Raw genomic sequence first — 27,167 nt, 5'->3', positions numbered from 1 at the left:
GTTAAGGGGACACCGATGTCTGAGAAGGGGACAACTGAAACCGGTTCTGTCGACCCCTTCGTGGCAAGCTCATCGGCAATTTAATTTTCCTCTATATTGCTGTGCCCAGAAACCCAGATAAGGTATATGTTTCCTGCATGTTCAAGACGTTTGAGTTCCTCCTTACAGGGCCTTGATCGCCGCTTAACTATAGGAAAAAATATTTATGTGTTCTTCCCAACAGCGAGATCTAAGCATTTTGCATGGCTGCAGGATCGCGAAGAGCTCTGCTTGAAAAACGCTGTTCGTTTCCGGCAGTTTAAAGGAGACTGAAATATTGGCTGATTTAGAGAAAACCCCCGCTCCCATTCCAGATTCCTTCTTGGATCCGTCAGTAAAAATATAAGTTCCTATGTCCGTGCCTCCAACCATGGAGATCCATGGGGAGTAAGTGCAGAATGACGTTGAGGGCAGCCGTGGGACATGTTCTACAAGGTGTTCTTGATGGTGTTATTATTTCGAGAAATCGTCAGCTAATTAGAAATGCGATATTTTTACAATTTTTGATTACTTCTAATTTGTGTTGTTTTTTTGGTAAAAAAAAATAAAATAAATATAAAAAATATTCATTGTGCTTCACATTTTTTATGCATAAGAAAGCGATTTTGTGGATAAATTTTTTTGCATTTGAAATTTTTTCCCAAGTTGGACTCTAACATTTCTATTCTGCGTAGGCAATAAAAATTTTGTTACCAATAAAGAAATACGTTAACAACTTTATCACTCCTTTGGCATTCTTCTCACCATTCTTGCCTACAAATTTTGTGTCTAGCATATAAGGTGGCAACAGATAAAACACAGATGAAGTTTGCTTATATTTTGAAAATAAAAGGAAGCTGTTCATTTTTATACTTATTTTAACACTTATTTTTTATATTTCTAATACATCGTAATATATCATAGAGTCAAGTTCATTGATTTTAAAATGTTATATTTTTACTAATTGATGAAGAAATTAAAAAACCTCTGCGAAGAAGGCAATTAAGGTATCTTCGAGACAGCAGCGACCCTTTCAATTTATCCGAAAGAAGCATGCAAAGTGTTAATTGAGCAATTGCTACCAAAAGGCACACAACGAAGGCCTTCCCACCTTTGTCTAATCTGATGTCTTGATTTAATACCATTCTGCATTAAAAATTAAATAGTTTGTCTTTTAAATGCATAAATAAATATAACATTCAGTTAATATTACCAAGTCAGTTTCTGCTTCATTTTCTGGCACTTCACTTCACCTGTTCTGCTCACAAAGTAAGCTAGATTTGCCAACAAAAATAAAATAGTTCAAATATTCTTTGATATTTGTTTTATTCACTTCAAAGTAATATTCGTGGTTAACAATACCAATATTTCAATGCTCCTTCCAATTTTTAAAACACTTCTCATAGACTGATTTTGAAATCGCCTTTAGCTGCAAATTATCGTTTATCCGCGAAGTAGTCACTTAGGTCGTGCGCACAAAGGTCATACGGTCCATGGCCGGAAAATATGATGCTTACCGAATGATATTATCTGTGCTGTATTTGTTTTTGGTCAAATAGTCGCGTATATAACGAGATGAATGAACAGGAGGATTGTTGCGATAAAGAATTTAAGAGCTCTTTCTTAACAACTCTGGCCTTCTTCTAGAGGCATTCTCAAAATTTGTATTTTGGCTCGACTTTATCGTATTTTTTTTTTTTTTTGACTCTTTGGCTCTCAAATTTTTTTATTTTGGCTCGTCTTTATCGTATTTTTTTTTTTTGAGTTTTTGGCTCTTTTAAATTGCTGTGGAAGCACAATGTTGAGGAAAGGGTGAAAAAGACCAGTAATGCGCTATACGCATGTAAAAGAATGCTGAGCGTTACTTGGGGTCTATCACACTCCCTGATGCATTAGACCGACATTACTGTATGGGGCCTTAAAATGGTGGACCGCGACAAGAAAATTGACATTCTTATCTCCACTGGAAAGAACTCAGCGATTCCCTGCTCAGTGCATAACAGGAGCGATGAAAACCATTCCAACGACGGCGCTGGAAATGTTACTCAGCTTGCCACCTATTGACCTTATGGCGGATAATCTGGTAGCGAAATCCGCTGGAAGGTTAGTGGCTGCTGGAGTATTCACCTGTAGAACCTTCGGACACAGCTCAATAGGAAAGTGGAGTGCAGGTTGCACAGACTACATGACTCCATACTTCAATTGGGAGAGAAGGTTTTGCACTACAATTAAAGAGGAGGGATGACATAAAGCCTCGCCATAGGACTTTTCACATCTACACACGGCTCTAAAACTTTAGACGGAGTGGGAGCGTACTTCAGCTCTCGCGAAAAGACTGCAGAACTGTCATAGGTATGCTGACAGGTCATAATCTATTGGTGGCACATGCGTACAAGATCCTGGGAGCCCCACTGTTTGAGAGTCTGGAGGACGTCTCAAAAGCGGATCTTCCAGCTCTGCTTAGATTCGCTAGAAGCATTGACATCCTACATGATGTCCCCTTTCAGTATTCATAGAGGTCGGTCTCCATCTGGTATCGCTATGGACCAAAAGGGTGGCTTAATGCCTACCAGGCTAACCTAACCTTTTGGTTCTTCTGAAAACGGTCATTTCGACGATTGTGACGCAATTTGGAACGCTATTGTTTTTATTTCTCATTCATATCTCATTACCGAGAGTGAAGGCTTCTAAAACACAGTGCAACCAATTTTCACTTTTTTTGTCACAAATGAGGAAAATGTGCTCTATATTATTACTCAATGGTAATTAATATCTGTGTTTTTATAGTTTTTCGCCATCAAGTCAGAACTTTTTTAAAGACTATTATTTATTATTTTATCAAATTATAGGACATATGGATGCCGAATGAAGGAAGAAAGTCAAGAGAATTTAAAAATATTTTTTTAGTATATTAATATATATAAGTAAATATATTTGAATATTTGATAACAATCCTTACCAAAAAATGTGCAAAACAAATTTTTTTCCTACCTAACTGTGGGTCATTTGATAATTTTGAAATACAATTTTCTTAACGTTTTTGATGTTTTTATCATAAGCGATGCACAACTCGATTTAATGGATACTCTTCTGCTTGTATATATTTTTGACTTTGTCGAATCTCCGTTTAATACCGTAAGTATTTTCAACGCTTTCTCAGCTGACTCCTATTGCGCTAAAAAATTACACTGCGAAATACGGATAAAAACTAAAGAATAGCTTCTTTACGAAACGGTTTCGCCTATAGTAAGTGACAAATTTTGCTCTGGAGTGGCATATATACAACCACCAAATCTAGACAGGGGTTACTAAGCTACAGGCGCATTTCATTTCAATACGAAACTCCGGATGATTTTTTAGCACAAGTGCAAGACAATTAACGTGCGGCGGCTATTTGCTAGTATGTCATAAAATTTGCCGTTAAAATTAGCAACTTTCCTACCTCGAAAAGATAATTGCAATTGAAAAAGGCCCATAACTAAACGAGAGTTGCATATGGCAGATATGTACAAATAACTAGCAAAGAAAATATTTGAAATGGCACTTCGACAAAATTTACTGCCACGCCAGCGTAATGAGCTGTACCAAAGGTCCAAACCAAGGTTGAGTTGCTGCATTGCAATGTCAAATAAGAAACCTCAAAGAAAATTAGCCACGTAAGGCCAACACTCATGCAGCGCCGCGCCCATAGGCAGAGTATAAAGTAACTATTTAAGTATGCAAAAACAAACAAAAAAAAATCAAAAGATTTTACATTGCGCCATCAAAGCAAACAACACCAATAGCAACAACAATAGCAAACATCTCGAAAACACTTGCTAGATATTGACTTGCATACGACTTGTTATGTATGGCTATTGGAATGCGGTATGCAGTAGCATGCCACAGGCGGCATGTGGCATGTGCATGTCCACTACAACAACTACTTATTGGCATGACATGCGTCACGAAGCGACTGCACGCTTCACCGCCGCTGCTAAATGTACAAACAACATGACAATAAATGAAAATATTTGCAGACCATATTGAAAAGTGAAAGTAAAATTCGATTTTTATTTTGCGTTTTCTAGTTTCTCGTTACTCGTTTCTCAATTCTCGTTTTCATTTACACTTACAACAAACGAAAAAGCATCAATGAAAGCAAAATCAAATGCAAAGTTGAAGGCGGCCAAACAAGCGAACGACACACACGCATACATGCACAGAAGGGCATACATACACACATATACACGAGTATGTAAGCTTACACGTAACTACTTACGGCTGGCTGGGCATTTAAAAACCTGTGTTGACGGCAGACCGACCGCTATACAACGATTTTAATGAGTACCGGCCGGCAACAAATACAAATACTTTCGAGTGCATGCGTATGTGCATATGTGTATGTATGGCAGCCGCAGCCATTGTTGGTCAGTCGCTAATGATGGGCGCGGAAGGTGCTGAGTGCCATTTGGCCTGCAGCTCTATCATTGTGAATTGCAACTGTAGATATTTGTTACAATTAGAGCTGACGACAGCACAGGTGAACATCGAAAGTTTGATTGCATAAAAACTTTTACTGCACGGAGAGTAAAACACTTTTAGCAGTGAACGCTGTTTTTTTATAATTTTTTATTTTTTTTATTTTATACCAAAAATTAAAATATTTGTAATGCTGCAACATTTAGTTATATTATATCATGAAAAAATGGACTTTGATGACTTTTTTTTATAGGTTTGACATTTTTGGTAACTCTACCAAAAGCTTGAAACTGGAAAAAGGTGTAAACTGTATTTCTGTGTGCACTAAGGCACTAGGGCATTGCAACTTGGTTTACAAAGCGTTTATTTTTAATAGCATAACGAAGTGGACATACGTATAAAGGGTGGGATACTGGTTTAAAAATTGTATAACGAAATGTTTCAATATTTTTCAAATATATATTTTTTAAAGGGTATAACGAAATTTTTCAATATTTTTTAAGTACATTTTTTTAAATGGTATAACGAAATTTTTCAATATTTTTCAATGAATTTAGTTCGTCAGAAATTCCATCTTCCGATTATGCAACATATGTAGTAAGTGTATTGAACACAAACTTTTGAACCTTTTTTTAATTTAGTGGTAATATGTATGCATTAAGAAAATGCAACGGCGGCCGCCCTAGCCGAATGTGTTAGTGTGTGACTACCATTCGGGAGTGCGTAGGTTCGAATCTCCGTGCATGAAATAGCAAAATGATATAAAAAGTCGCCCCTCGGCAAGCAATGACAAACCTCCGAATGTATTTCTGCCATGAAAAAGACGCGCGCCACAAATAGGAGGAGGAGCTCGGCCAAGTGCCTAACTGAAGTTTACGCGCCAATTATTTATTTATTTTAGGTAGATGTTAGGAAAAAGATGAAATAAAATAAATAAAACAAAATTCTAGAATATAAGCAAAGTATATTCTTAAAGTGTCTAAGTTGCCATCTCCTGCCTCTGACGAGAAATTTAAATATTTTCGTCAAGCCTCTTTAAAAATTTCAATAAAATTTTTTTTGAGAAATAAAAGCTTATGCCAATTATGAAAGTTATCCGCTTCTTTTTCAATGCACTTATATAATGGATTTATTTGTCAATATAAAAAACGGATGAGTTAACTTGGAAGGCAAATGTAAAAACACTTTTTGAAAAAGCACTTTTATTTTTATTTCTCAAAGGATTTATTTAAGGATACGTAGAAGAAAATTTTGTTCACAAGAATTCTAGGAAACAAGCCAAAGTGTATTAAAACAATTTTAAAAAACGCCTAAACTTATTTAAAAAAAAAACGATTTCACAAAATATCAAACTAAAGAGTTTTCCAATAACAGGTGAATAACACCACTATTTCAGTAGATATCACTTTTGAAACTGTCATTTTTTGATATTTGTCAAGTAGAAACTACGCCATTAATAAAAGAGGAACGATGCACGCTTGAACAACGCATTGGAGTTATTAAAATTCACTATAAAAATGGTCAAAAATTTGGCAGAGACGGTTCGAAAAACTCAAACGTTTTTTAGTCATTGTGAAGCCCCTTGTCGGACCGTAATACCGATATTGGTGAAAAAATGCGAGCTGTTGGGACAAGTTAGTGATGTGAAGTATAAAACCCGTGCACGTCGCTCAAGAACAGCCGAAAATATTGCTGTTGTAGCCGAAAGTGTTGAAGAAAACCCAGGTTTGTCCATTCCTCGTCGTTCTTTGGAATGAGGCATTCCACAAACGTCATTACACCGTATTTTGCATAAAGATTTGGGTCTTAAGGCTTATAAAGTCCAGTTACACAAGAACTCAAGCCGGCCGATCATCAACAACGTCGTGTCTTTGCTGATTGGGTTTTTGAAGTGCATGAAAATTATCCGAACTTCCATCAAAAAATCATCTTGAGTGATGAGGCCCATTTCTAACTCGGTGGCTTCGTCAATAAGCAAAATTGTCGGACCTGGGGCTCAGAAAATCGAAGAGTTATTGTTGAAAAGCCTCTCTATCCTCAACGTGTGACTGTTTGGTGCGGTTTATGGTCCGGCCGAGTCATTGGACCTTACTTTTTCGAAAATGAAGCTGGATCAACAGTTACGGTGAATGGTTTGCGCTATCGAGAGATGATTAACTATTTTTATGGCCTGAATTGGATGGTATTGATCTGAACAACGTTTATTTTCAACAAGACGGCGCTACGTGCCACACAAGCCTCGAAACCATTGATCTTTTACGCGAATAACATCTCTTATTGGAAAACCCTGTATTTCTTTATTTTTTAATCCAAGGGAGTAATCAAAAGTGAAAGAAAACATACTTTTATTGAAGTTGGAGATTTCCCTATTTGACTTATGATATGTAAGTACAAGGTGGCGCAAAAGTAAAGACTCGTTCATATTCGTACGCCACTTCGAGAGACATCAGTTAAAAACCAACAAACAATGGAGCGCGTAAAGGTCAAAATAAAAATTGACCACCACTAAATTTTTCTTTTTTTTTATACAATATATTTAGTAAAAGTTGCAAAAACTGGATGATTAATTTAACGCCACCTTGTGTAAAAACATTTGCTCAAGAAATTAATTTTTAAATTTTTGGTTATATGATTTGGTTATATGATTTGGTCAATATGGCTTGCCTGGTAGTCTCCAGGCTATTGAAACTTTTTACAAAATGTTATCACCAGGCAAGTAACTAATTTGCAGATAATATTTTCGAAGGTTAATGAATGCTAATGGCCCTACTCGTTAAAGCGTTTCTTTACTTATTAAGTCATAATTATGTTATCCTATGCGATAAACATAAAAAACAAAAATGAAAAATAAAGATTTGGAAAAAGTCAAAAAAGAAAAGACAAATTCATAATTTTTGCAAGTGGTTTAAAATTCTTTTATGCTTTCAAATTATTTCATGAGTGATGCTATGGCTATTAACTTGTCAACTTTGATTATTTCTGTGATTATTTCGACATTTCCTTTAACATCAAAAATGCCTGAACGGAATTGACGAAACTAAAATTGCACGTAATTAGCTGTTATAGTAGCGGCATCATAAACATCATTCACAATTTCAGCGCCCTGGCTCGCATTTTTGGCTTTAGCAAAGAAAAATTGTAAAATGTGCCGAATTTTTATTATGTTGACCTCCATTGTTAACACCCTGTAACTCATAACTGAATGGGATAAACAAACGAAACGGCAAAAGTATTTTTTTAGTGTAAAATAGCATTTTGACAACAAGCATAAACTTTAAATTGTTTGATCGTTACTTTACGAGATATCCATCTACCGAGAAAATAATGTGTTTCTTTCGCCCAAACTAATATATTGGGTTAGCAACTAAGTAATTGCGGATTTTTCTTAGAAAATCAAAGACAATTTTTTCATGGAACTAAATAACTTTATTCTGAAATGTATTGCCCATTTTGATCAAATGACCTTTTGCAATCTTTCAGGCAGCATCATAATTCAATATTCATAAAACTTCTGTTTTTTATTAGCAAAAAACTGAATCAGTTACGATTTGACATTATTAAAATTTTTACCATTCAAGGAGTTTGAAAAGATCGAAACAAAAAGTAATAAGGTGGTGCAAGGTCAGGATGTGGTTGGGTGGATGTGGCAAAACATCCCAACCAAGCTGCAATAATTTTTGCCGGGTGGCCAAAGATGTGTGTGGCCTTGCATTGTCATGATGGCATATAATACCTTTTCGATTTGTCAATTCGGGACGCTTTTCTGCAACTGCATTGTTTAATTTCGTTAGTTGTTCAATGTAGACATCAAAATTGATCGTTCGGCTGGGTGGTAAGAGTTCAAAGTAGACAATTCCTTTGTAATCCCACCAAACTGTTAACAAAACCTTCTTTTGATGAATATCAGTTTTTGATGTGGTTTAAGTTGGTTCAACTGGCCTGCTCCGAGATCTTTTACGTTATCAGTCGTTTTAAAAATGGATCATTTTCATTACGTTTCTTTAGCAAATCGCAGCTGTTAATGCATTTCTTTCAGTTCGTGAGGAACCCATGTATCGAGTTTTTGAACATATCCAAGTTGTTTTAAGTGATTTTCAATGCATGTATGTGATACATGAAGCTTCTCTGCAATCCCATGTATTGTACTGGGACGATCCGAATCGATTATTGCTTTGATTAGGGCATCATCAACTTCAATTGGACGACCTGAACGTTTTTCATCTTTGAGGGAAAAATCACTGGAACGAAATTTGGCAAACCAATTTTGACACTGCCGTTCTTCTAAGGCTTCGTCACCATAAACAGCACATAACTTTTTATTAGCTATGACGAAAATGTTCCTTTTGATTTTCCATTTTTCAAAGAACGCCAAACAAAAACTACGCAACCGATCAAAAAACTTGTTTTTACTGATTGACAGCTGAATTATATATATAATTGGCGCGTACACCCTTCTTGGGTATTTGGCCGTGACCCTCCTCCTATTTGTGGTGTGCGTGTTGATGTTGTTCCACAAATGGAGCGACCTACAGTTTCAAACCGACTCCGAACGCCAGATATTTTTATGAGGAGCTTTTTCATGGCAGAATTCACTCGAAGGTTTGCCATTGCCTGCCGAGGGGCGACCGCTATTAGAAAAATGTTTTTATTAATTTTGCTTTCACCGAGATTCGAACCAACGTTCTCTTTGTGAATTCCGAATAGTAATCACGCAACAACCCATTCGCCTACTGCGGCCGCCATCGGCTGAATTGCCAGCTATCAAATAACAAAATGTGTTTTACATTTCAACTATGTCTGCAAAACTAAAAATTCAACTGAAGCCATCTATGAGTGAAATCCGCAATTACTTAGTTGCCAACCTATAATTGGTGCTTACACCCTTTATTTAGCGTTTTGACGAGCTCATCCTTCAATTTGTGGTGTGCATCTTCATGTGTTACCTCTGTTAGTGAGGTAGTGTGACGGGAATATGTCGAAATACGCAAAACTGCAGGCGTGCGTAGTCTATTAGACGAATGCTTAGTGATCCCGGGTTAACTAAAGTAATAATTTAGATGTTTAGTCACTTCTTCGCCTATCCGTGAGCCATGACACTTATCAACAAACTCCTTTTCTTCCCAAAATGCCAGTCACTTGCCAACATTACGGAAATAAGCTTTCAATGCAAATATTTATTTTGTTTTTAAGCAACTAAGTAAACGGGTAAATGGTCGATAAGTAAATTGACAAATACCAGTTTTCACTATGGCAAATGCGGAATCAGCCGCACGCAAACAACCTTCCAAAAAATGTGAGGAAAGTGGCTTGAAAAGCTAAAATCATCAATAAGTCTACCAAGATTTCCGCCAACATTAAAATTGGTTGAGCTGATTTCCTGCAAAACAAGCGAACGGGCATCGCTATGCAAAATCTAGTTTGCATGTGGAAGAGAGTGGCTTTAAAATGAGTTGCAAAACTCAAAGTGATTAAGGAAAATTTAAATATCACTAAAAGAGTTACACAAAAAAAGACATTACAGCAAATTTTCGAAATTAGCAATAAAAGTAAATTGAAGAAAAAAATTATAATAAAATAAGCACTTCAAGCGCCCCTAGTAGGTAGTTACCATGCAAAATGTCATGAAAGAGTGGTTGTGGCAAATGAATATAAAAACCACAAGCAATGCGCAAACAATTGTGAATTTGCACCTGAATGCAAATTGAAGTGAAAAATGCAAACCAAAAGCACAAGAAGAAAAAAAAAAAAACAAAAACAAAAGTAAACAAAAATGAGTTGCAGCAAAAAGGCACGCCATGTTGCATACCAACATATGCATACGTTTTTATTTGTTTGCATTGTTGTTGGCATAATTTGTTAGCTGGTTTATTTGGTTGTGCTGGCTGGTGGTGCTGCCGCTGCAATTTCGTAAAAGTCACTTGAAAAAAAGTGCAGCCGCCCTAATACGGTCGCGAGTGGGTAAGTCAACGCGAAGCAAACACTAAAATAATTCGCAGACATAAACATGCATTTTTTCGCATACATACACACATAAATGTATTGTCTGGCACAAACAAAACAGCTGCAGCAGGCGTAATTGCCACACAACGTTAAAGTGACTGTTGCTATACGTGCAGCTGAATAATGTTTGCTTGCATCGGCATTATCTGTCTGGCTGTTGCTCCACTTTGCTGCTGAATAATCTATAAAAAAAAAACATTTTTACTTTTGATGCACAATGACAAATACATACAAATAAACAGTCTAACAAAAGGCAAAGCAGTTTAGAAAATGTTTTGGAAAAGTTGACTTCAGCTTAAATATTTACAAACGAAAGGCAAATAATATCTCGGTATTTTACAAATCAATACAATAAAATGTATACATAGAAGCAAAATCAATCAGACGCAAGATTTATAATTTTTGCAAATGGCGACGATCGTCAATCATATTCGTACGTAACTTGTGACCTGGACAGCTGCAGTATGCAAATAGATGAGCAAATAAAAAATAGATAAGCGTCAAGGTCAAAGTTAAAGATTTCTACCACTCAAACTCTTTTTTTTTTATTAAGTTAAAAAGTTATTAAAAACAAGATTTAGCGATTAATTTTGTGCTACCTTGTATTTGAAATAATCAAACTAAATTTTATTAATTACGAAATATTAGAAATAAAAATATACTTTTTTGATTACATGGCTTTTTTAAACTAATTTCGAGCAATTTTCAAAATAATGAAATAATTAAGAAATATAGGTTAGGTTAGGTTAGCCTGGTTGGTACTAAGCCACGCATAGACCTTTTGGTCCCTAGCGATACCAGATGGAGACCGACCTCTATAAATACTGAAAATAGACATCATGTAGGATGTCAACGCTTTTAACGAATCTAAGTAGAGCTGGGAGATCCGCTTTTGAGACGTCCTCCAGACCCTCAAACAATGGGGCTCCCAGGCACTTTAAACGCGTTTTTAAGAATGCCGGACAAACGCACAGAAGGTGTTCTAAAGTCTCCGCAACATCCTCTCTGCATTTCCTGCATTTGTCCGTGTTAGCAATCCCTATCTTGTACGCTTGTGGAGCCAATAGATTATGGCCTGTCAGCATACCTATAATAGTTCTGCAGGCCTTTCGCGAGAGCGTAAGTACGAATTGAGTCAGTTTTTTATCGTTAGTTCTACACATAACTTTTGCTGTTTTCCATGTGGTCAAATTAGTCCACCTAGCTTCCACTAGTTTTTTTCGTCGTCGTCCATTTCGTTGTATATAGTATTTAGCGGTTTTGGTATGTCGTTCTCTTGATTATGTCGTTCTCGAAATATAAAATAATATACCTATATAATTGGCGCATACACCCTTTTGGAGTGTTTGGCCGAGCTCCTCCTCCTATTTGTGGTATGCGTCTTGATGTTGTTCCACAAATGGAGAGACCTACAGTTTCAAGCCTACTCCGAACGGCAGATATTTTTTATGAGGAGCCTTTTCATGGCAGAATTACACTCGGAGGTTTGCCATTGCTTGCCGAGAGGCGACCGCTATTAGAAAAAACTTTTTCTTTATTTTGGTGTTTCACCAAGATTCGAACCTATGTTCTCTCTGGTTCCAAATGGTAGTCAGGCACCAACCCATTCGGCCAGAGCGGCCGCCAAAATAATGCAATTAAAATATAATATTGATTTATATGTTTCCGGTTAATGTATGAGAAATATTTATATTTTAAAATTTAGGTTGGGGAATAAGTTCGTAGCATGTGTACCGAATATTTTTATTTAAACAAAAAATAATAATTATGTCAATAAGTGAATCTATTATATATTCGCCGTTGCTGTTTCCAACCTCTCCCCACCTCTCGATCAATTTGTTGATGCCGTTCCCTCAAAAATCGCTTGGTCTGATGTCAGTTTTTAAGAACCTCTTTGTTATCGAAGGTAACGCCCTTCATATGGTTTGACAGGGAGCGAAAAACGTGGTAATCGGTCAGTGCAAGTTCAGGAAAATACACCGGTTGCTGAAGGACCTCCCATGCGAGCATTTTCGTGAAGCAGTATGGTTTGACCATGTCGATCAGGACTTTTCAGTCGAATAGCCACATTCACGCGATGGGCAATATAGATCTGCTAGTTGACCGTGGTATTTTTTTCGAACACTTCCTAGTGCACCATGCCCTCCCAATCCCAACAAACACATAGCATGATCTTCTTTGGATAAAGATCCAGCTTGACTCCCAGCTTTGGCGTATCTTCTGAAGCTACCCACTCCTTTTTTTGCTTCATATTGATGCATAGTCACCATTTCTCATTTCCCGTAAGGATTCGGTACAGGATGGTGGGCGAATGCTGAGAAGCAATTTAAAGGCGACTTTCTTTGTTTTTTTCGTTGAGCTCATGACGCATCGAGGCTCCCAATTTTTCGGTAAATCCCATTTAATGAAGGTGATTGTGAATCGTTTTATGATTATGATTCCACCAATTCATGACTGGTTTGGCGGTCGTTCTCTTTCAAAAGTGATTTGAGAAGTTCTTCATCGAATTCAAATGGCCTACCGCTGAGGGGCATGTCATCGACGTCAAAGTCGGCGTTTTTGAACTTTGCAAACCATTTCCGTGCTTTAGACTTGCCAATGACACCTTCTCCATACACATCGCAAATGTCCCGGGCTGCTTCGGCAGCTTTTTGACCTCGATGAAAAACAAAGAATAACAGGAAGAACACCATCCAGTTGCGTTCGCATGTGCTCAACTACTCACTTAAATTTGTATCATCAACTTTGTGAGTTTTCAACTGAGTTCTGTTGTGTTTTTAAAGTGATTTTATTTGAAATGTTGATTTTTAAATGAAAGTAACTGCACTCGCTTGTAATCAGCTTGGATGACAGCAGAACATCTGCAAAGATTTGATACATACATTCCAAAAACGAAACTAGAACAATTTGCGTCACCTAAAAAGTGATTTAAATAAGCATTCACGCGCCCGTGAAGTGTAGTTATTCATTGAAAAATCCGCAAAATACTCGAAATTTTTTTTTTTACAAATATTTAGTTTCTTCATTAAGCAGGTGTCAGAGAGTTTTCTTTTGTATATTCTAAATAAAATTTTTATTTTAATTTCACAGTTTTTAGAATTTAAGTGTGAAAATCGAAAGTTATAATTGGTAATGCTAATATCAAAAAAACAAAAGAAAAAGCTGACCAGTATCTGTATTAAGTGCACGTCTGAATATTCCAGATTGAATAGAAAAAAAAACTTAAATAACAAACTCGTTTATTTCGTATCCGTTTAAGCTTTAAGTGTTATTCATGCATGGGTATTGAAACACCTTTTACGGTATTTCCTTATTAGCCAAACGCAAACAAAGCGAATAATGCTTGCAATCAACAACAACATACAAGTAAGTATACATATGCACGTATACACTCCTACCAACAAAACAAATTTCAGTTGCATGCATAATTGATTGGCACCCAGTAAGCGGATGACGTAGAGTCATTAAGTCAACCCACATAACGGCTTTAATATGTATGCCTATAGCAGCTTGAACTTTTGCTGCTGCTACTTCGTACTAAATTATCGTGTTAATCACGCAGTTGGAAATGCTGCTGAACCACTGTTGACATCGTCACATGTCGATGCTGATGCGATTGCGCAGCATTCATGTAATTTGTTGTTAATTGCAGCCAAAGCGCAATAAGAGTTGAATGCTAAAACGGCATTGTCAATTACTGAGGTTTGTTTCAGTGTTTTTTATTGTTCATGATGGACAGTTATTATTCTGGATAGTCAATGATGTATTGACATGAACATGAGTTTGTCTCCATCACCTCCGATTCATGCATACATCTATAGAGTGCGCATATCTTTATGAAAGTGCATATTGTTGGAAAGCGTCAAGGACGTTTGAAAGACATTGCAGTGAATTTGCAAGTAATAAATGCTAGTGGCTGAAGCTAATACTAAATATGTAAAATATGTATTTTCTTCCTGGTATTTCATTTCTTTAAAGACGTTTATGGTTAGTAAATGCTGAGTTGTTAATGTCTTCTTGTTTAAATACTAGTTTTATTTTATTTCATTTTTTTTATTTTCATTTAATTTAATTTTGTTTTATTTAGGAAAACCAATTTAATTTTACAAAAAACTATTTTATTTTATCTAACTTAATTTAATTTTAATTTATTTCACTTTTTTTAATTTTATTTTATTGTATTTTATTTAGGAATTCAATTCAATTTAATGAAAAAAATTTAATTAATTTCATCTTACTCAATTTTATTTTATTTTCTTGTACTTCATTTTATTTAAATTTTTGAACTTAATTTAATTTGGTACACTTTTTAATTTAATTAAATTTTTTTTCCATATGTCTTTTTTTACTTTAATTTTTCCTACAAAATTTTTTATTGCATTTTGTGTTACATTATTTTATTTATGAAATTTTTAATTTTATTTTTAATTCATTTTATTTTTCTTTGTTTTGCTCGATTTTATCTCGTTGTATTTAACCAAATTTATTATAATTACTCAGGTCAGTCCATAAGTTCGTGCGTATTTTACCCATAATTTCACTTTTGTACTATTTTTGCATACAAAAAATTATTCACGGAATATAAAGGAACTATTTATATTTTCTTTGATATATTGCGCATTCAACAAGTGATTTTAATCGCGGATAGAAGCACGTGTTGTTAAAAAATAAAATGGAATCTTCGAAAGCGTATAAGAGGCATATTTCGTATTTTTTTTATAAAAGTGGTGAAAATGCAACAACTGCTGCTGCAAAAATAAACACTGTTCACGGAGAGGATACCGTGAGTGTAAGGACTGCGCAATAGTGGTTTTCAAAATTCTGAAGTTGTAACTGCGACGTGGAGGAAGCCCCGCGCGCTGGTCGTCCTGAAGTCTTTAACTCCGACGCCTTGCTCGAACTCGTGGAAGCTGAGCCAAATTTGACAGTCGATATGATAGCTCAGAGGTTAAATTCATCGCATGGAACAGTTCACAGGCACCTGATTCAGTTGGGAAAGGTTTCAAAGTTGGAAAAATGGGTTCCGCATAGATTTTCCATCGCCAACCTTCAGCAGAGAATGAATGTGTGTTCTCAGCTGCTGCAACGGCTTGAAAATGAAAGTTTTTTGAACCGTATCGTTACTGGTGATGAAAAATTGGTCCTTTACAATAATCCTGTTCGCAAACGCCAATGGTTAGATAAAGATGAAACACCAGAACCGACCCCTAGAGATGGCCTTTACCCCGAGAAGGTTCTCATGTATATATGGTGGGATATGGCCGGTATTGTTTATTATGAACTTCTGGAACGAAACCAGACTATAACTGCTAATTATTATTCCCATCACCTATCAAACCTAAATGAGGCACTTAACAAAAATCGACCGTCTTTAGTGAATAGACGCAAGACCTCATACCGCAAGGCAAACATTAGGCAAGCTGAACGAGCTCGGATGGGAGCTACTGCCGCATCCACCATACTCTCCGGATATTGCACCTTGTGATTATCACCTTTTCCGTGGACTTCAATCCCATATGAGTAACAAGAACTACTCCTCAAAAGAAGCTATAAAAGGGATATCGAAGCGTATTTTGGCTCCAAGGACAAAACTGAGCTCAGAATTAAAAATTTACCCAAACGTTGGGAAGACATTGTAAATAATGAAGGAAAATATATTATTGATTAATAAATACTTTAAACATCTTTTTTATTAATTTTCAAACCACCTTTAAAAAATGCACGAACTTATGGACTGACCTGATAGTTTGATTCTTAACCGCCAACCTTACAGAAGTGGTACTTTTCGGAAAAGAGTTTCTAATAAAAGTTTATATGAAAAATGTAAAATATCACGCATAGACTTTTTCTAAATGAAATCGTCAGTAAGATTTGTTGATAAACTGACATTCATAGAAAATGAACTGATAAACCAATATCTGTCAAAGGCAAGGGAAATATCATTACCTCTAACAGAAAAACATTTATCACCAATATATTTAAAAATACTAAAAAATAATAATATGTTACATAAAAATAGTAAAGCAATATATTATCATAGGCGATAGAATACTTACAACTTCAACGATGAAAATTTAGTTTATAACATTGATCAATTTATAGCCAAATAAATTATAGAAGTTTAAACTCCTAGATAAATACAAATGTATGTTAGGATAATGCTAAATAATCTAATTTTATCATAACTTTGTAAACTCCTATGTTAAAATGATTTTGGGCAATAAATGAAATGAAATGAAATGATAGTTTGATTCTAATTCTTCAATTTAAATTCATTATATTTTATTTTTATTCATTTTTTTTTTTTTGTTTTGAGTTTGATTTCAGTTATTAATTTTATTCGTTTTAATTTTACTTTACTTTATTTTACAGGGTGGCTGATGAATTTTGCTACATTAAGAAACTCAAATAACTTTTTTTTTAGTGTAGGGAATTCATTTATTTTTTTTCAAGTTGAAGGTCATTAAATTTTATTAAATGTAGCTTAACTAGTTTTAAAAATAATTGAATTTAAATGCCCACCATGCTCGTTGACACAAGTGCGGCATCTTAGTAAAAAGTTGTTCATTGCTGCTTTGAGAGTTGCGACAGGAATAGCCGCAATTGTTGCCCGAATGGATTGTTTTACTTCATCCAAATTTGTTGGCTTTGTTTTATAAACTTCTTGTTTATATAAATCCCACAAGAAAAAGTCAGGTGCAGTAAGGTCAGGCGACCTGGGGGGCCAACGAAATTCGGAGTTTCTTGAAATCAGTTTATTGGGAAATTTTCGTCGAAACTCTGTCATAACAGTCTGTGCTATGTGAGACGTTGCCCCATCTTGTTGAAACCACACAGAGTTGAAAGGAATTCTCTTTCGGCGTAGTTCTGGATAGAAAAATTCTTTCAGCATTTTCAAATAACGGTATCCAGTAACCGTAACGGTGTGACCATTTTCTTCAAAAAAATAAGGCCCGACAATACAGCGTGAAGAAACCGCACACCACACTGACACGCGAAGAAGATGCAATTCCGTCTCGTGGAATATCTGTGGGTTAGAAGTACTCCATATTCGACAATTTTGTTTGTTCACATTGCCGTTTAAATCGAAATGGGCCTCATCAGACATGAAAAGGCAGTTTAACATGTTTTGGTCTTCTTTCACCATTTGCTGGATATTCTGGCAAAATTCCAAGCGAATCGGCAAGTCTGCTGCATTCAGTTTGTTAACCATTTGAATTTTGTAGGGAAATAAGTCTAAATCTTTGTGTATTATTGTTTGCAAAGACTGTCGGCTGACACCAAGTTGAGCAGATAAGCTTCTTGTTGAAACCCTTGGATTGCTTTGTATAGCTGCAGCTACAGCAGCGATCGTTTCCTCCGTCCGAACTGGTGGGTTTCGATGATAAGGCCTTCTTGCGACTGTTCCTTGCTCAGCAAAATTATTCACCAGTCTCATTATGGTCCATCTGCTCGGGGGATCGTCGCCAAACATCCGCTTGTACTCTCTCTGTACCAAAACTACGGACTCCAGTGCGTGATAGCGGCGGACTATCCAAATTCTTGTTTGCGTGTCCCAGTTATCCATTTTAATAAATTTTAAAGATCAATCTGCAAATTAAAACAAAAATGGAACAGATAACTTAAAAAGAAAAAAAGTTATTCAATTTTTTTTGGTAGCGGCTTTCATCAGCCACCCTGTATTTTAATAAATTCAGTTTAATTTATTTTATTTCAATTTAATGCAGGAATTAAAGGCAATTTAAGTACATTTTTTATATTCAATTGTTACTAAATGCATTTTATTTTATTTTATATTTCCTTTTAAGTCTTGTCTTCTCAATTTGGTTTTTTGTTTAATTTTATTTTACTTTGCTTCGTTTACAATAATATTCTTTCACTTTATTTAAATTAATTAATTTGAATAATAGTTTATATTAATTTGATTAATATTATTATCATTATTCCTTTTTTTATTTTAATTAATTAAATTTAGTAGTTAAATTATTGTAAATTTAATTTATTTCGCCGTGTGATTTTGTTTCTCATATAATTTAAGTTGATTATTTTGATTTGATATTTTATTTTATTTTAATTATTTTTTTCTTAAAATTCATTTTAATCCTTTTAATATCTTGTAGTACATTTTTTTATTTTTTTTTGTTTTGGTTTATTTAAGAAAGTAATTCAATTTAATATATATTCTCTTTATTTTATTTTGCTTCATCCAATTTTCTATTTTAATTTAATTTATTTTAATTATTTTACTTTTATTTATTTTGATTGTTTCAGTTTAGTATTTCCCTTTAATTGATTTTTTTATATTTAAATTTGTTTTATTCCAATTTAAATCATTTTCTTTTATTTTATTTTATTTTTTTTTATTTCATTTACTCCTATTTTGGTTCAATTTATTCTATTGTTTATTGTTTTATTGTTTTTTTTTTAATTTATTTTAGTTTGATTTAGTTTGTTTGTTTTATTATATTAAATTTTTTATATATAAAGTTTTTTCCCAAAAATGATAAGGTCGCGAATGAAATATATCGAAAAAAGTTTAATTTATTTAATTTTTTTTTCACTTTCTATTGCCTTTTTTTCGAACCAGAGTAATGGGATTATAATTAAATATAACCAGAAAGTAGAAACATACTTTTATACATTTCATTTATCAATGCAAGCGATTGAGAAAAAAAAGAATAATAGAGTTATAAGTAAAATATATCGTAAGCATGAATTATTTATTTTACCTATTTTCTCAATATTTTTATTAAATTTTTCACGCGCAAAAGAGCCAAGTTGCCGACTAAATAATACCAACACTTTATTGCGGAAGTTAGTAGTTGTAACAATTTTATGACGCTCTAGAAGTGCACATAATTTTAACAACCAGTAATTGCCAGTTCTGCTTTATAGCCATTAAAGAACCGTAACCTATTCTGTAGTTTGAGTTGTATAAAGATATAATAAATACAAGTACAATAGTTAATAAACTTTTTGCAAGGTAAAGCGTATGCAATATTCTGGAAAATTTTATATTAATTTTCTTTTTAATGTTTTTTTTATAACGCACTTAGGAAATTGTACTTATGTGCATACAAAATTTACTTGTACTTCACTAAATAGACAAGAAAAATAGATATCTTTTTGAAAACTCTTTTTATGGAAGGTATTACTTGAGCGGCTGTCATAGCCGAATGGTAGTGATCAGGCTCGAAATCTGCTGTGGGCAAAAAACACCAAAATTATACAAAATATTTTCTTTAAAACCACTTATTCACCACTCGGCAGCCATACACACCTTAGAGTTTATATCTGCCATGAAAAATCTGAACATAAAAAACCCATCTGATTATTTTACCTTTGACCAAATGGCTAGCCACTAAATAATATTTTAAGAGACATAAAGTGAGAAGATGAGCCATTCCGATACCATTCCGACATATGCGAGCGCGCTATGCAGTGAGGCTGCAGGTGGGCCCATATTGTAACATTCGAAAGCTTCATCAGCATTCAGTTCCTTCAATATTATGACGTACCAAGGCGCAAAGAAAGTATACACTATCATCCTTTAGAAATACTTAAACTCATTCGCCTTTCAAAACTTGATGATGATGATGTTATGAACAGTGTGCACACATTTTTGTCATGAAAAGTAATAGATAAAGGTAGATTAACATCATAGTATGAGAACTATCGATATCGATAACTATAGTTTGACAGCTGAAAATGGTCAACTGTATTGGCGTTTCTGTTCAGTAAAGTTTGGGAATCGTTGTTTCCCATTTTGACTGATTGGGCTCATTTGAAATTGGTCAAGAATGAGCATTTTTATCGAAGAATCGTGTTTAGTAATGAAACTCATTTCTGACTTAATGACTATGCCAATAAGCAAAATTGCCGTATATGGAGCGAAGACAATCCTGAAGCAGATAACAAGTCATCCTTACATACATTCTCTGTTTAGTGCGGCTTACACGCTGGCGGCATCATCGGTCCTTATTCTTTCGAAATGAGGAAGGAGTTGCTGTTACGGTGAATGGCCAGCGCTCACGAACCATGCTGATTGAATTTTTGTTTCCAAAAATTAAAATCGCCGACCGTTGTGGTATTTTTTTTTCTTTTTTTCTTCAGTAGCATCTGAGACTGTGCTCAGTACAAACTCAGAGACTAAGTAATGCCAACGAACTAGTGCAAAGCATAAAAAAATTTTGCAAAAAGTGGAACACAAAAAAATTGTTTTTAACAATTATATTTCCTTTTTATTTAATATTTAATGTTTGGATTCACCAATCAAAGGGAGACAGTTTATATTAAAATATGCGTTTTGCGCATGCATAGATTGTAGTATCTGTTAATGTGGCAAATATTCATTCCTTTGTTGCACGTTCCTGCACTTGTTGATACTGCCAACATAAGAAGTAATACTATATGTATATGTACATATATATACATAAAAATTAATTAGAAAAATGTTAAAAAGAACTCAAGATATGAAGAAGTTAAAAACTCCGTACCAAAATGTTCAACTATGAATGAATTGTAATCAGTGATGGTAAATGTAGGGAAAATTCCCTACATGTAGGGATTTTCGTCGAAAAATGTGGTTGTAGGGAAAAGAGGGACAGATTTTTTTTAAATTCTGTAAATGTAGGGAATTTTCAAGACGTACAAAAAAAAATTTTAAAATAGTGGGGTAAAATTAAAAAAGTGCATTTAAAATAAAAATCTGCGGTAAGATTTCATGCCAGACTTCTTTTCCTTATGGCAGCATACTTTTAAAAGAGTTAATATGGCAACATTGGCTGTTTTTTTCTTCGTTAACGCTAGCACGATTTTTTCTTTGCGCGAAAATTGTTAGTTGTCCCACGTTTTCTGGTGCTTTTCACTTTTGAAGTAAGTTTGCAATTATTTTAGTTTTAGCTCTTTTATATAATATTTAAAATGCATATATTTTACAGAAATGAGCTCCTCCTCTTCGACTGACTCTTCGGAGGAACACCATGAAAAACAATGCAAGTATCGGAAACAAAAGTTCAATAACAAGTGACTTGACGACGAAATTTTAGTGGCTAGTTTGAAGCTGTGGCTAACGATCCATTCAAATGCAAATGCACTGCGTGCAACAAAGTTTTGAGCTGTGGCAAGTCTGATTTACCGAAGCACGCCGAATCAAAAATGCACCAAAAAATATGAAGGCAATTAAAAAGACATCTAAAATAAAGCGAGTAAACCAAATGGTTCCAGAAATTTCGAAATAAGACTTAGCACGTTCTTCGCTGAGCATAATGTTGCGCTGCAAGTGGTGGACCATTTAATCGCACTCTTAAAAGAAATCGTGCCCGATTCTGAAATAATAAAAAACTGAACTCGGAAGAAAGAAGTGCACCAGCAAAATAAAAAATGAATTGGCAAAAGAGGAAAAAGACAATTTAGTTAAAAGAATTAAAAGTAAACAAATTTTGCATAATGATCGATGAGAGACATCGGACTCAATAAGCATATGTGTCTTATGGTGAGATTTTTCGACAAGGAAAACGAGCGGCTTGTATTCAAGCTAATTCCAATAAGAACTGATTGCACTGCAGAAGTTCTGTACGGAATTTTTAAAAAATCTTAAGCAAACAATTCAATTTTGACGTTGCAATTGCCTCATTATAGTGTAAACACAGGAGAAAAAAATGTAGGGAATTTCGTAGGGAAAATTTGTTGTAAGCGTAGGGAAAAGTAGGGAATTTTTTTGGGCTGTGTAGGGATTTTTCAAAAAACCATTTACCATCACTGATTGTAATTATAAATTTTTTTTTCATAATTTGTCAGCGTACTTCTTATAATACTCAAGCCGTATACTGTAGAAAAAATGTAAGATCATAACCAAAATACTTCAATCATTTGACGTGGATTCGCTTACCTAGTAACTAGTAGAGGTAATAAAACCTGTACGCCACTTATTTTTTTTCGATTCGTTAGTCGATCAATTCATTCTTTATTTACAAGCCCATTGAACTAAACAGTCAGTGAATTTTTTTATAATGGGAAAACTCGAATTCTTTGCTTTGAAAAGTTTATCAACTAATAGAAATTCATAAAAACTGGTGAAAAAATGCAAAAATCTACTCGATCAGTTTTCATTGAGCAAGAGTGCTATAAAATCAAAAAACCTAGAAGAAGGGCGAGATAATTTTTTTTTTTTTTTTTTGAAGATATAAACATAACTAAGCATGAAGTTCCTGGTACCATAGGCATTTGAGTGAGTGCCCCGTGATGGTAATAAGATTTTTGGATTAAGTGCATGGGAGTTAAGGGAGATTATACTGAATAAAAAACTAATTTCAATTGCAAATTCTCATTTTCTGACTTTTATTTATTTATTTTATTTTATTTTAATAAACTGCAGTATAAATTACCTTACAGACTAGAAAAAAATGCAAAGAAAAACAAGCCAAATTTGGCAATTAAAATATTGGCAATCAATATAAATACATTATTAAGCAGCTAAATTTAAATTTTTTAGAAATCCAGTTAAAGTAAAATCAAGCAGGCTGGAATTGGATAATGAATTATATTGTCAAATTGCCCGAGCAATAGTTGCATTATTCGCAAATTTAGTCTTAAAGATTCTCCCATAAAAAGGGTAAAAATTGCGAAGACTTCTTGGTGGAACATTAAAGCTTATCCGCTCGATTAGAATTGAACAGTTGACGTTGGTATTAACATCACTGAAAATAAACGAAAGTGCAAGAACTATTCTTCTCTTTTCTAAATACTCTAAATTAACTAGCTTTAGCCGAGAATTAGAGGATGGAGCAGGGGTCAAATCGTAGATAACGTAATGCCTGCTTAAAAAATATTTTCTGAACGCGCTCTATTCGATTTATCGAAAGTTGGTAAGTTGGTTAGTAAGACCTCCAAATGATAACAGGGAACTCTAAGTGAGAAGCAATGAACGGATCAGAAAATTCTGATGTTATGCTACGAATGAAGTCTGGAAACGAGTATGATTTTGATAGCATAAAATTAATGTGACAATTGAAGAAAAATTTCGTATCGAATGAAACTCCAAGATTCTTAAACTCTGTTACACGTTGTACTAAATTATTAGAAATAGTGTAGGATTTGTCAAAAATATATGCACGCCGCGAAAATCTAAACATTTTTTTTATTATTCAATGACAGACGCGATCTTATGCACCACCGATGAAGATTGTTCAAGTCGAGTTGAAACTTCTGAGCATCCACTAAGTCTTTAAGAGATGAGAAAGTTTTTAAATCAATCGCGAAGAGCAAGAAATACGAAGAGGAAAAACATTTGCCTATGTCATTGATAAAAATGGCAAAAATAAGTGTCTCTAAGATATTCCCTTAGAGGATACCTCAAGTAGCAACAAAGCGGTTCAATGAAATTCAATTAATTTTTATCAGGAACTGTCTAACTGTCAAATATGTTATGACTTAGCAATGAATGCTCAAAAGTGTAATTAAAGCCCAAGCAAGCTGAAACCCGTGCGACACTTTGTCAAATTGCTTAGAGAACTCAGTGTAAATGCAATCAACTTGGAGTCCGTTGGAAAACGAGGACATGCAGAATACACCAAAAACAACAAGATTAGTAGCTATAGAGCACTCAGTTACGAAACCATGTTGGTTTAGGTTAATTAAAGCCTTATCAGCAAAATAAATTTTGTCCTTTACAATACATTCAAGCAGTTGACAAATGCTTGATATCTTGGAAATCGGCCTATAATTGCGGCAATCATTTTTCTCTCCGCTTTTAAAAAAAAGGTGTGACGATTATAAGTTTAATTAAATTAGTTAAATTAATTAAAGAAAGTGCGCATTTTAAAAATAACCTCTAGAGAAATTGCCAAAGCTGGGCAAATCTTGAGCAAGATAGCGGAAAGACCGTCAGCATCTGCATGTGATGAAGGTTTGAGAGAAAGCATCCCCTTGAAAATGTCATCAGATGAGATGTGTAAATTGACAAAATTTGGAAATGAAGATATCGCGAATGAAAGGTCAGGGAACGCCTAATCAGCTGAGACATAGTTTTTCATTATTTGTTTTTGTAAATTTTACATTCATATTTTTTACCCCCTCAAGAGCTATATACTATTTAGCAGCTTTGCAAAGTTACGTTGACCGAAGCAACAAATTATATTAAAAAAAATTTTATGAAACGCATAGTGTCTTTCCTTGTTAACTGAATATACTCAAATGTTCTTTTGAAATCAAACTTGAATCCACGTAATTTTGTGAATTCAAGATGATTTCACACGCGAAAGTAAGGTATGTCGCTTCATTGCATCCGCAACGAAATGTGCATTCAAACCTTTTTTCTTAAATAAAACACTGTATGTGCAATAACTCTAAAATCATTTCATTGTTCCACGGCAAACATTAAAATGGCATCGGCTTTTGATTGCGCAGCCCGCTCATGTGATTCATTCTGGCCACTGTTATTAAATAATAATTTAATAGAAAGCAGCCGACTGTTTTGTCTCCAGAGCAGAGGCTTTAAGGCGCTTATGTATGTATGTATGTATGCATGTAAGGCACTTGATTGTATGTATGTATGCATTAATCGCCATTTGCACACACACATACACACATACACTTGTTTCCGTATTTGATTGCTCAATAATTTTACAATTTATAATGTGTGTATGTATGTATGCGTGTATTTAATTCCGCGTGTTTTTTCTTCTAATTTATATCCATAGCCGTTTAATCATTAACCATCTCTTGTTTTACGCCTGTTTTCTTTCCTTTTACAGAATGGCGAATCGATGAATCGCGGCTGTGATGAACGTTGTACGTGCAATCGCGGCGAATGGATTTGTGAACCTCGTTGCATGGGCAATACTTTCAAACTGGTTGGCGGTGCACCACATATGGATTTGGATGCGCAAGCTCACTGCCGTCAGATGGCTGTAGATGAGTGTTGTGCCACCATGGAATGTGGTCTATTGCCCACTATGAGCGTTCCAGGGTTAGACGCTGAAGGTGGACTTAATGGTAAGTGTGTGGAAATGTAGGGAAGAATTAATTATAGTGGCTTTATTTACATGAATACTAGACATGATAGGGAGAGGAAATATGAATAATTGTTATTAAATTATTAATTCAAGTATATTAAAAGCGCATATATTTTGGTACTTTATAACGCCTTCTTTATAGTTATAATTCGTGCGTAGGAGTCAGCACAGATTACTTAGTTGTATGTTGCCTGCTCTGTGACGTACGACACTTGAGTCACTTATTGAGCATGAATATGCAAGGTCGGAAGGCCATTCTGGCTGAATGTAGATAGGTAGCATTCGTGGAAGCTTCTATGGTTAAGAAAACCGATAGTAGTGGATACCCTAAAATGGGTATCCACCAACAGACAGCTACCATCAGCATAACTCTGTTGCGGTAGCTGTCTGTATGGTGGAATTATCTCACCACGTACTCTTCAACTGGCTTACTTTGCGGGGCTGAAAAACACGCGTTGACACCCAACGCAACTTTAAGCCACTTTTGCTATAGATTTCTAGAAGAGAATAATGTAGAGTCATTCTAGTATTTACTCCTTACATGCACTGTCTTCACGGACTTATATGATATATATTTTTTGTGGTGGGTGAGGTAGGGTTCAAAATGCCTTCGCACTTACAGCGACCGTCATCAACTACGTCGTGTGGTGTGGCCACTAAAAAGATCCCTCCTCTCCTTCTGGGGAGACACCCTTCCCTTTATTCTTTTGTTAATAAATAAATACAGTACAACTAAAAGGTACTTATGGCGCTCCATTCAAGAATTAAAGCATTTTTCAGACCTGTTCGCGATGTTATTCTAGTTCTTTTATCGTTTTAAAATAGCATGTGCTCTGGGGGTTTAGATCTGCAGACTGTGCTGCCCAATCTAACAGAAAAATGTTATGGAATTGAACTCTATCGAAGTCGAATTAGTGTCGCCAAAACAGCGCGTAGACGAAAGCAAAAGTACAGTTGCTAACACATTTATGTACTTTTAAATGTTCATGCAACTCTCGCAAATAAACATTTTGTGACATCATCAACAGCCATACAGTCTCAGATCATTACCCTAACCCAAGTTTAACAGCGGGTGCCACGCAATCTGGATGACATTCCTTGGCAGTTTGTCGTCTCACGAACATCACACCAGGCGTTCCAAATACCCGTCAGAAAGGAAAAAACCTTTTTTTATGATTTGTGCTATTTTCTCGAAGTCGAACTAGAATTGAGGATATATAGGGTTTTTCAGTAAGAGCGCTTCAACTTTTGACCTTTTTTGAATAAAACACAAACGGTTTGACTTTTTTAACTAATTTTTTTTTATTATCGAGTTTGAACATATACATTTAAGTATGAAATTCGATTTCTTTTGCATGACCACCGCGTGCACGTTTTACGAAGTCCAATCGTTGAACCCAATCTTCAACCACTCTTTTGCATAAATCGGCCGAAATTCCAGTAATTTCGCGTTCAATATTGGCTCTGAGCTCACAAATCGTCGCCGGCTTGTTACTGTAGACCAATGACTTCACATAACCCCAAAACGTGACGGCTTGTTAAATGGACCGTAAAATGGCCGTAATGCTCTTAAAGTAGCAGCAACAGAACGATTATTTTCGTAAAAAATGTGCACGATTTGCAATCGTTGCTCAAGTGTGTAGCGTTCCATGATAAAATGTATACTAACGAAGT

At 34.8% G+C, this 27,167-nt stretch overlaps 1 protein-coding gene across 3 annotated transcripts in view; it reads left to right on the top strand.

The window, feature by feature from the left end:
• The window catches only part of LOC129237686 (putative epidermal cell surface receptor), a 153,605-nt gene that overhangs the window by 102,771 nt on the left and 23,667 nt on the right, over positions 1-27,167 (top strand). For all 3 annotated transcript variants that reach the window (XM_054872614.1, XM_054872695.1, XM_054872772.1), the window contains one exon: positions 25,233-25,473. In XM_054872614.1, the coding sequence (XP_054728589.1) occupies positions 25,233-25,473 (241 nt within the window). The remainder of the gene's footprint in view (positions 1-25,232; positions 25,474-27,167) is intronic.

This window comes from Anastrepha obliqua, chromosome 1 (genome assembly GCF_027943255.1).
Source record: "Anastrepha obliqua isolate idAnaObli1 chromosome 1, idAnaObli1_1.0, whole genome shotgun sequence".
NCBI lineage: Eukaryota > Metazoa > Arthropoda > Insecta > Diptera > Tephritidae > Anastrepha > Anastrepha obliqua.
Note: the sequence above shows the minus strand (reverse complement) of the source record. Positions and strands in the feature narration are given on the sequence as shown.